We start from the raw sequence: 12423 nt of genomic DNA, 5'->3' as shown, positions 1-12423 counted from the left end.
TGAGAGAAGTTTTCTCAAAGGATGCCGTCACAATTATGGCATCTACGTAACGGAAATATAACAGTGAATCTAAAGCAATCATATTCAAAGCTTTTTCTATCTGTCAATCCTTTAATGGCTGTACATATTGAAGGAAGAGATGTTTTCTAATTAAATTATAAATACTTAGTCGCTGAGCTAAAATATACGAACCTGATGTATAAGAAGAACAAACACTAAAAATCATATTTTAATATTAATAACACTCTAATTATCGCGTTTATACTCTCATTTGCCTGAATCTTTGTTTTTTGTTTTTTTCAAAGCCTTTTGCTTAAGATCTTGCAAAATCATTCTGCTACAACAGACAAAAGAGGAGATCAGATGTGCTGAACGTGTCTACTTATATATGACAGCATTGAACAAAAAAGTGGAAGAAAGTACAAACTTAATAGCAGATATGAACTTTGTCTTTGGAATTAACATATGTTTTTAAATATTTGGCCATTTCTTTTGAATTCCATCTAATTTCTCTTAAACTTCATGTATACTTTAAAATATAGAACTTCAAAATAAAGCCCAATTATATATCAAAATTACGATACTAACAATTAATAAGAAGAATTCGAAACTGATTTCCTATCAGATTATCTACGGAAGAAAATTTAGGAAAGAGGATACTTAAACATTCAAAAGATTCGTACGTGAAAGAAGGCATGCGGTTTACAACGGAATAAAATTTACGCACGTAAATTCCGTCGTGCCTCAAACCTGCTCGAGGGAACGAGCTCTCCCTCACTGGGCGTATACGCACCTTTCCGGATATCCCGCACCGGCAAACAAAAGGAAGAAAAAGAATCGAGAGTGACGTTTGCGATCAATTGGAGCGCGATCGAAGAATCGAGCGTTTCGATCCCTGGATCGTACGAAATGGAGCTGCGATCGGAGCAGCTCCGAGTCGAAGGGCGCGTATTCTGTCACCGGGGAACGCCACCTCGTTATTACCTGGATATCGCACGCGCACACTTCTAATCCATGGACCTGGACGATCGATCTCTCTCTCTCTCTCTCTCTCTCTCTCTCTCCCAGTCGATGCTCCTCCCAAGAAGGATCGACGTCGGCGTCGCCGTGGGTAACTCGACCGACGACGCGACTCCGTACACGTCGAGAGAGGGCCGCGGGCGTACTGAACACGTCTCGTCTGCCTAGTGCCTGCCTCTCCGCTCCGACTCTCGCGCTCCTCTTGCTTATCCTGGCTCAATGATCGACAACAGGAAAAGAGGGAAGGCCGGAGAGGGAAAGAAAGAAAGAGAGAGGACACATAGACGCGCGTATGCCGCGTACACGCACCGACAACGACGTGCACTGAAGAGAATGCGAGCGGAACGCAAGGGTCTCACCCTGTGAGAGAGGTAGGAAGAAAAGGAAGCGCGGGCGGCGAACTACCTCGCGGCGCTAAATGTATGTGCGCGCGCGCGTGTGTGTGTGTGTGTGTGTGCCACTAATACACTCAGAACGCATTCGAATGTTGTGGCGCGGCGCGGTGCGGTGCGGTACAGAAAACGCCACGCAGGCGCTTCCATTCCCTTCACGGCTCCAATTCCATAGTACGTGAAACTCTGGTGAGTGTCGGCATCTATCGTCATACCCATGAGATCCTTCGCATTCGAATCGATCTTGCAAACTGCAAGTGTCTCATACTTAGAACATATATAAATGGAAGAGGAAAAATAAATGGAGTGCTGAACATGAAGCCCAAAGATATCAAATTAGCGCAATTCTTTTATTTGAGAAGAAATGCTAATAACTTTTCTATTGGCTATTTCAACCGTCACTTTTGAACTGGTGACTGTACTCCAATAAGCGCTTAATATTATTATAAGAATTTTTTTAATATGATATGGTTATTAGGTCAAAGATGAAGGACCTTCGCGCTACTTTGATATATCTAGAGCTTTATTGAAGCAAACATCTGTGCGAGAGAGAAAACTATAGAATCCAAATTGATTGTAATGCGCATGTGCCATTCAGCTCGTATTCCCCCGTTCCACTTCATTCTAGTCTGTTGTCAATGTATGAGAAACATTAAACAACTGTACAACGTACAATTCACACGTTCTGCGCATGTTCTGCGCATGCGCAATGTGAACATTTGGGATTCTCTATGTTGGCTTCAGGCTTGATACATGGATGATAAACAATTCTTCTTTCATTTATATTTTAAGATTTCATGCAACAAAACACACGATGCATAATATTTCGATTTCAATTTTCAGAAAAACACGTTCCGATAAATGCAGAGACATTTGCTCTAAAAAAAGGAGAATCCAGAAAGAATGCAATCCAAAATGACCAAAAAAGAAGAAAAAAAGAAGATAAAAGAGTAATGCTCCAAGAGGGACATACCATATACTTTAGAAAGGAAAGTGCTTTTTCCTGATGATTTAATGAAAATATAAAAAATATTTTTATCTCTTCTTTCTTTCTATCTCTTCAACATGGAACAAGTGATTTGTTTAAAATATATAAGAATTAGACTAGAGATACAGATCTAAAAATAATTATGTATTTTGAACCATCAAACTAATCATGAGACACTCAAACATGATGAGCAATATTGGAAAAAATTTTAACATTCTAACAACTAGCTTATGCATCTTATGATGTCTTACATAATTACTGATTGTCTATTTGATGGTCCAACAAAATTATTTTCAGATCTGCATCTAAAGTGTACTTTTAAATAAGATTAAATTCTGCCTCGCGATGGAAATCTAAACTAATCTTTGAAAATCCTTTGTTAGAGATCCTAACAAAGATCCTAACAAGTATGAAAATAACCATCGTTTATCCAAGAAGTAGGAAAATTGTGGGAAAATTGTAAAAATAGTGCAGTAAACTATTCTCATATCATATTATCCATGAAGACGAAGAAAAGTTCGTTATATTTTATCGCAAAGTTAGCTATTAATTTTATTATGTTTAATAATGAACAATTTTAGACAATTTGGCAATTTATGAGTATTATCGATAATGATGTCGACAATGATAGAAATTTTGGAAACACAGGCATTTATAAACTACATACGTAAAATAAAATTATTTTATAAACTATACAAAATAATATTATGTACAAAACTAAAATTGTACTGTCAAAATATCTCTCATTTATTTTCGTCTTAGAATTCAATTTATCCTTAAAATTCGTATTTAAAGAAACATTTTATTAGAACATCAATGAAAGATCTCATAATGCTGCGCCTTTTGTTATATTCTGTATGGATTTACTTGCAAAAAATAGACTCCGTCGAGTGGCAGTGCTACTTCGCAGATAAGTGACTTTAGTAAAATATTTTAAGAAAAAGAACGTAATAAACATTGAACATAAAAATCAGATTAAAAATATCATGAAGTATTGTAATATTTATATAAGATTCTTTATGTTCATCTCTCTCTTCCTATTTGGCATTTATATTTAAAACAATAAGAATCATACATAAATTGCTTAACATATTTTATAATTATTGAAATTTATTTCAGTAAAATTTAAACAAACCTATTTTATATTTTATTGTGACAGATATTAATAAATCATTAATAAATTATTGTTATAAAATGTTTTAAAATACCATATTGTTCTACAATTAGCATGATTTTTAGATAAATTTTAAGAAAAAAATTCTCTCTATAATACTCTCTATAACTCTATAAGACTCTATATAGTTTTATTTGATTGTATTACACAATATTTTATCATTCATTTTATCATTAGTTCATGATAATGAAAATTTTATTGTAACATACGCAAAATGTAAAATATACAAATCTCATTGTACAAACAACGTAAGTATTCCTGTGATATTATAAATTATAGTCCTCATGAGATGTTTGCATACAATGATATTGAAATCGAAAAGCTTGGTTTCCAAAACTTGAACCCACCGAGCAACGTACGTCAGGCAAATAAACATCACGTGGGGGAACTAAAAGGCTAAAGGGCTAAAGCATGTTCGCTGCATTATTCAATGGCAAGATACTGACCGCGCGAGCTGTACGATTTGCTAACGGGGGCCTTGCACGTTTGAATATGAGAATCACGTACGTGATTACAAAACCCTCGGTATATGTAATCGTATACGAATAAAGAATTGCGATGATCTCATCGACGCGAGAGGGAGTCCACTAAAAAAGCTAGCTACGCCGTTCACGGCTGATTTTAGCACTTTGCACTTTTCGTACCTCGTTGGAAAAAGCAGACTCGTGATCTGTACAATTGATGTAATCGAGCAACCGCGATTATCAAACTGCCGTCTCTTTCTCAAAATATTCTTAATCATCTCGTAATCTTATCGCCACGTAATATTGATATTATACAGAACGATAAAAGTCGCAAAATACAAATTTTCTTGGTGAATTGTTACCAATGAATCCTTTCATAATTGTGCGCACCAGAGAGATTAAAATATCCTAATAAAGATAAAATTTCTAAATCTTATTTTTTAACGTCTTTAATTTAATCCCTAATGATTTAATGTAGTTTAATCCATCCCTTAAATAACATTTTATTATTTTTACCTTCTAAGTATGTCATAATAATAAATTAATTTATTTCTGTGATTAGTTTCAAAAGAGTTAAACAATTTAACTCAAGAAAATATTAAATTTGGCTAAAATTTAATTTATTATTTACTAAATGCATACATTAATAGATGTTTATATTAATGTATGCATTTAATAAGTACTAAATTAAATTTTAATCAAATTAATATGTATTCTTGAGTTTAACTCTATTTAATTCTAATTTAATTAAATTAATGATATAATAAAAGTGGTGGCTATCTATAAAAATAATTAAAAATAACTCAAATTGGATGTAATTTGACATTATGAATTTAGTGTTTGTCTACAAAATTAAGATATTTCTTCTTTAAATTCTAATTCTTCCGAAAGTTGAATTTATTCTGCAAATCCAGCACTAAGACATATAATCGTTACTCATGTTTGAACACGAGACTTCATGTTTCTCGTATGCTTGAAATATAACGGGAAACATCGCGAATCTCTGGAATTTCTGTCGGTGCGCAAAGAAGGAACGTCTCAGTATAATGAAACGGTCAAAGTTATCCTTATGCATATAATACCATGACATTCCCGGGAGACAACGTGCCGCATCTTGGAAATTACCTCCATACCTTCCGTTCTTGTGTATCTTTCCTAATGGCCGGCTACTTATCTCGTTTGATCCGGTTAAACGACGATGCTCGTGCGCCAAGAATATCTATAATATCTAAAATATCATCTCCGTCACTGCTCGCGATCGGAAAAATGAAATGTCTCAGACGAGTTACGGCCGCTACATAAGCGCATCATAGAGCGTCTTCAAAAGTATTTGCGAAATATAAATTGTCGATATAATCAAAAGTAACGCAAAAAAGTGCAACAGACAAGTTTGATGAATTTATAGTAAGGATTAGATTTAGCGAAAATTACACTTGGATGTAATTGTGCAAATATGCATCAAAATTTAAAGTAAACTTTTAAATTAAGATTAGGATTTTCGAGATCGTAGCGAATCAAAAGAATGTTATTAAGCGCAAATGTAAAGCTATCTTTTGTGAAATATTAATATTGCTCAATGAATTTTACCTATATATCTTACCGTGTACAATACAATAAAATTTTTATTGTTATAAATATATATGATAAAATATTGCGTAATGTGTAATTAAATAATATTGCATTCTCATATATACGTAATGTTTTTAAATTATGCACGTTTTACTTTTGCGTTGTAATGTATAACTATGTATAATTATAACGATATAATCGGAGCTGTTATGACTGTTTTAAGCGCCTCTACACTGAAATTTGCTCGCATAGATTAGTGCGAAATTGCAAAGAGACAAATAAAAGATAATTTTAAAAAATTCCTACTCTTAGCGTTATCCAGAACTATGACGAAGACGTAGCAGGATAATAGTTTCGTTTTTGCTTTTTTATATTTTTATTATACTTTTCTATTGTTAAAGAAAGGTGCATGTCACATCTGTTGCGTTATGTGGAACGCTGTTTTCTTATTGACTCGTGTTCTTACGGTCTTGCAATTATAGGAATAATGGGTATGCTTGTGTAACTCAAAACGTGCGTTAATTTCTGTAAAAATCTTTACTCTCTTTACAATTCCATATTTACGAAGTAACAATGACTACTATTCGCGTTAAGGCGCAACGTATAAATGACGATGAACACGACCGGTCGACATTGCGAGCGCCTTAGCGGAACGGGAAATCACTTGATACACTCTAAGATTGTAACTAGGTTCCGTTATTCATTGTAAATATTGAAAATCTAGTAATAATATAACAATACGTACCGTGAACTATAGGTTTTCAATACTTGCAGTGAATAACGGAATGCAGAATGTCAGCGACATTTTTGAACGAGTTCACATTATATAAGTGCATTTATCTTTTATATTTTTAATTTGTTAACTTTTATTTTATTCTTGTATTAATTTTGATATCACGGGTGTAATTATAATAGAATATATTTTACATTTTGTTTTGTAATAATATATTTTGTAACAATACATTTTGGAATAATACATTTTTGAGATAATAAATTTGAAAAATACATTTTGTAAAAAAGTGAGAAAGGTAACTTATTTACAAATTATATATTTTTTTACCTTATTAGCTTTTGCGAATATTTCTAAAAAATTCCTTGTGGAAAAATGGAAATCGTTGGCTAATTCATTCTTGATTGATAAATCAGTTTTAGTGCATAAAAGTAGTGCATAAAAGTACAGTTTGATCTCGCAGACTCCTGATTCAATATCTTACTAACGATGAAACATCTGTTCATCGAGGATGGAGACGTAGCCCAAAGGGGATTTGATGCAGCAACAGCGAGATTTTGCGCCGCAACTTTGATTTGACGAGTCGATTCGATATTTACAGACGTCGATTTCTACGCAATCTAGCATTGCTTCTCGATGCATGCACACGTAGAAACGGATGCTATTTCGGTGCCCGCGGGTGCGCCAGTTGACGTCACGCACATGCGGCTTTCGAGGATGCGATTTAACGCGATAATCGGCTTTCATGATCGAAACTTTGAGGCGTTAATTTATGATGTTGCTAAAGTTATGATTGCTCGCGAAAAACAAGTCAATGCATGCGTCACATATTCAATGTATGTATCTATGTGGCATGATGATGATATCTTCGTTTACCGCCAATTAAAACTGTTATGATCCAAATTAAACTCATTGCATTAAATTTGCATGTGGAATGTAACAATAAATGTCTCCATGTGCTTCTTATATTAAAGACATACGTTTTCCTTCAGAAAAAATTTCACATAATATACATTTTTTGTGTATTATGTTTAAATTTTGAAATATTTTAAATATTTAAAATACTTAAAATTCGAGATTAAAAGAAGTTTAGAATAGAATTTCGACAATTCATTTTTTTATAAGAGTAAAACTTACTCAGTATCAGGCACAGGTATCATAGGAGGAGGTAAGCGGCCGTTGTGATCCAGAAAGTGATTGATCTCAGGTTCCTCTTGTACTGGGGTCTCATAAACGAGTGTTTCCACCATCGATCCTTTGCTCGAGCCAAAGGATACCCTAAACAGTAATCATTCTTAATGAAACAACAAATACATAGATAAACAAACAAGTTCTTTGATAAATTTATAATTAAATTATAACGGAATTGTATAAACAAATAAATAGGCAATAGGAATAATATTTTCTCTCCACATTTTGAGAAACGTCTTTAAAGCTAAATGATTCTTTACTTATTTTGAACATTTTATTCGGCATCAAAACAGGTCATATGATATCGATCAGTGCATGAAAAATAAACCTTGTTGTAAACCTCAGTTTTTTATCGCGTGACCACAACGAACTGAACCGACGACCGCAAAGATGATATCAAAATCAAAATCTCACGATCACCATGGCGTCGAATTACAATCGCGTGTGATCAAGATTGACCTGTATATAAGTAAATATGCCGCACACAATTACTCATTACTCTTCTCGGAAATGACTTCGGTAAAAAACAATCAAAAGCAAATCTTAACAAATTCGTTCAGCAACTGTTCACAGAAATTGCATGTTATATTTATAAAAGAATATTTTTTAAATAATTTTACATTTAATAATTACCAAATACAAAGTTTGCAATAGCAGTATAGACTTCTACTTTTGACTTCTGTTCGAATTCTCTAATATAAAGGAGATAATGGGTAGAAAAAATTGATTCCTTCTTCAATTAGATTAAACTATCAAACCATTACAAAAAGTAAAATCCAGGCTCAACAGCTAAATAAAGAAATTATTTACAATGTGATATTATCTATGCGTCAAATAATAATTTTTTTATTAATATGTATTTTTTATTAATATTTATTAATTTTATTAATATTTATTATATTTTTTTATCATACTAATAATAGTATGATTTCAATATTATATTTTTTTAGTAAACAATGTAACTGTTAACTATAACTTATGTGTTGTATGTTGTACATATTAAATTGTTGAATAGAAAATTATAATGTTGAGATCATTACTATTATTAGTTGGTATTTACTGGAATATTTACTGATGTTTTAAACATACATTGTATACATTTCTGATTTTACAGTCTAAAATCATTGTTTCTAATAGTAATTTAATAAGACTGGTAAGACTGGAACAATTAATATTAATTAATTCTTTCAGTAAAATTTTACTGATTTACACTGCGCTTATACTTATAACTGCTATATAATCAGCGACTATTTGGTTTGTTTTTCGGTAATAATATATACTGATTATTTTTAGAAAGTATGTCTGATAGTTAGCTTTTCTTCTTATATCGAAAAAAATATAAATCATCCAACAGGACAAAAAATGTATTGTTTGACTACAGAAGCGAAATGAATCACGAACAAAAAATCTAGATTTCAGATTTGAATGTAAAGAGTGTAATATCGGACTCTGTATAAGTTGTTGTTTTCAGATTTATTACACAAAAACAAACTTTTAATGTATTGTTATTTACTAAAATCGTCATTTCGAATAAAAATTTAAAAAAACTCGATCTACTCTCTAATTTAATGCTAACTTGAACATCTTGATACAACGTATGCATTAAAGATTCTATAAATAATTAAAGTAGTGTATTGTAATTTGAAATTAATTGATAATTAAATCATGACAAGACTGGATTTCATGGAGAAGCGCACATTTTGGATCAATCATTTTTTCTCAAGGATAGTACAATTCATAATTAATTCAGGACGTTGTAAATAAACGGAGTTGAAATGATATCGTCAAAGACATCCTGTGTATCGAAAAAAAAATTTTTTTTAAACGTTTATTTTTGCTCGATCGCAGAAGAATTACTGCATCGAGCCATGATAATTTTACTCTTATGGCTCGTAAAGTATCGAACGCAGCGAGCCGCAGCGGCAGTCGATTAGCGAGAGGTATAGCCTGCTCGGTTGAAATCGATTATGGAATACTATGGTTCTTGTTTGCAATAGAAAACACTTTCATTTCAATCTCTTCTACTTTGACATAAGTGCATTTTATTAAACGTTATTACTTATTCATTTTTATGAATTATAAATATACAGAATTTTAAGAATTTTAATATAAACGAGATATTTAATCTTTATGATATATACAGCGTATTCTTATTGAAATGTCCAAGTGTCCAATTGGTAAAATTGTATTTCTTATAATAAAATTCTCTGTATTTTTTTTTTAAACACAATAATAGGTTACTATTTTTTACTTTTTAATATTAACCAATATCAATAATTCAGCTTTAAACTATTGCTACAATTGAATCAATTGTTATCGCTAAGAATGAAAAAATGAAAAAGACATTAAAATATATCAGAAGTAAATGTTATAAATCTCTAAGAATAATAAAAGAAGCAATAAAAAATACTTCCATTTTAATTTTATCTTTCCGTGCGTGACACAATTATTTTATTATACGTTATTATTTAATCTTTTCAAGGATTCTTAAATATCCATGTATAAGAATTTTAATATTAACAAAATATTTAATGTCTATAATATATATACATATGCGTGTTTATTGAAATCTTTCAAAGAAATGAGCAAAAAACCTAGCTGCATGTGCAAACGTATCTACCTGCCGATACACATTTTCAAAAATAAACGTTAAATACGCAACAGTATTTCCTAAGTACGCAATAGCGATTTGGCAACGGATCAGTTTCTTTCTAGAGTGATTCAAGCTACACGCTGCCAGTATTATTATAAAGAACTAAATAAACGCTCCTCGAAAATGCATTAATCGGCATAGTGTGTTAGATAAATTTCTTTATCATGGAATTTATCGTTAAGAAATACTTGAAGAAAAGAATTGAAACTCATTGTTGCAATACAACACAATTTCATCTTCGTGAAGTTAGCATCTTATCTTCTAAAACAATAAATTTTTTTTATAGTTCTATAAATATACCCTGAAGAGTTTTAGAGTTCCTTAATAAAATTAAAAATAATTCTGCTAAAAAAAAAATCACCGATAAATTTTCGGCGCTAACTTCACGAAATGAAGTATGAAAAATATGATATTTCTTTAAATATATATTTATTTAAATGCTTAAAGTCCTAATAATTATCATTAGAATTTTTTAAGTGCTATCTAAAACTCCTAATTTAAAATTGTCAAAAAACATTTAAAAATTGTTCAGGTGTTAGAAATTTTTCTATTCACAATACGAAGTCTCAATAATTTTTCAAACATAAACTTTGTAGCTTCGAGTGTTACTCTTTTGTTAAAATTCTTGTGGTATTATCCAAAATTATTAACAAAATTATCAAAAAGTTTTTCGCCTCAAAAAATTTCTAACATTCGAGGGACGAAAAAGTTTTCAAAGTTTCGGCAGTTTTGTCGACAACTCTAGATAACATCAGAAGAGTATATTTATTATGTATATCCATATGTATCCGTACATGGGAATGAAATGATGAAATTGACACGTCCTTAAAAAAGTACAGTTTCTTTAACTTTCTATAATAACTAGAATTTTAGCAAATCTAAAAAAAAAATTCCTTTAAAAACTTTTAAAATCACATGATTTTTATTTAAAAAGATTTTTCTTTTTCAGTTTCAATAACATTTGCTTTAAAAGAAAAACAATGAAATTTTTTATATGGATACATAAAAAATACATATTCACTATTTTAATATAGTTTTCAACATATTATAAGTCCAAAAATCAGATAAGTAAACTTCTCAGAATTTTTTTAGTTTGCTTGTAAAAAAACGTAGTAGTATACTTACTGACAGATTTGTTTAAAAACGGATAAATATTTAAATAATGATTATTACTTATAATTTTCAAGCACAATTGTGAATAAATCATTTAATTTTTACAGTATTCAAACTCGATTACAATGAGATCATGTTTTAAATTACACAAAAATCGATTTTAAAACCGTATATTTAAAAAGAACTATTCGTCATTATGTGAAACAGTTATAGGAAAATATAAAGTCCATGTAAAGAATCAATTTGACTCAATATAAATTAAATCCGTGTAGGGCCAAAAAAAACAGCTTTTTTTTGATATCTCTCCTTTGTTGACCAAAACAACAATTCTTTCTTATAAAATCTTATAACATCTTATAAATCTCAATTCTGTTCTTATAAAACAAACTTCGGTTAGAATAATCAATATATATTAGAATAACACAATTTTTTAAATAAAAAAGTAAGAAAATTTTTATCAGTCATATATCAAATGATATGTATCAAAACATTTCTTTCAGTTTTTATCAAATAATTTTTATATTTTTATTAAGATAAAAGAAATTTTTATCAGCACAACGAGAAACTGTGCTTTTGCGTATATCATGTCGACAAGATTGTTATTATTACGTTGGAACCCGTTTAGCTATTCTAATTCAGCTTCGAATATTATTTTAGTCATACAGTTTTGATAATATCGTAACTTTATTTATGACACGTTAGAAGTGTTAAAACATACACAATCGATAGGAGATCAAGCCTTTTTCTACTTCGCATTATTTCACACCGGTTTCATACTGAAATATCTCTCTCGCTATCTTATGTGTCTTTTGTCAGAATTATTAAATGCATTCAGAAGATGATCTCGGTCTTCTCGGTACGTCTTGTCCGAGCGAGGCTTCGTTCAATGCATTATGACGATCCATCGAAGTCACGGCGAGGTTGACCCTGACCTATCCTTCGTGCAAGTGCCAGCAAAAGTCTCGTACGGGCTGCGAAAGTCAGCCTGTAGACTCAACATATAGTGACGTTCTTTTTTTTTTCGCGAAAGAGAGACATTTTATCATATGAAACCCAATGAACCTGTTGTGAGTGAGAGAGAGAGAGAGAGAGAGAGAGAGAGAGGAGGGAGGGAGGAGGAAGAAGAGAC

General features: G+C 31.2%; 1 protein-coding gene and 1 long non-coding RNA gene across 2 annotated transcripts in view; one reads left to right on the top strand and one right to left on the bottom strand.

Annotated features, from left to right (window-relative positions):
* Positions 1-12423, bottom strand: part of LOC105621382 — a 40768-nt gene that overhangs the window by 27113 nt on the left and 1232 nt on the right. Inside the window, exon 2 of the mRNA XM_012202849.1 lies at positions 7475-7615. Within this exon, the coding sequence (XP_012058239.1) occupies positions 7475-7615 (141 nt within the window). The remainder of the gene's footprint in view (positions 1-7474; positions 7616-12423) is intronic.
* Positions 1324-2331, top strand: LOC105621381. The gene is made up of 2 exons (XR_001046501.1): positions 1324-1601; positions 2256-2331. It is a non-coding gene; the product is annotated as an uncharacterized LOC105621381 (long non-coding RNA).

The sequence above is a fragment of the Atta cephalotes genome (genome assembly GCF_000143395.1).
Source record: "Atta cephalotes unplaced genomic scaffold scaffold00033, whole genome shotgun sequence".
Taxonomy (NCBI): Eukaryota; Metazoa; Arthropoda; class Insecta; order Hymenoptera; family Formicidae; genus Atta; species Atta cephalotes.
Note: the sequence above shows the minus strand (reverse complement) of the source record. Positions and strands in the feature narration are given on the sequence as shown.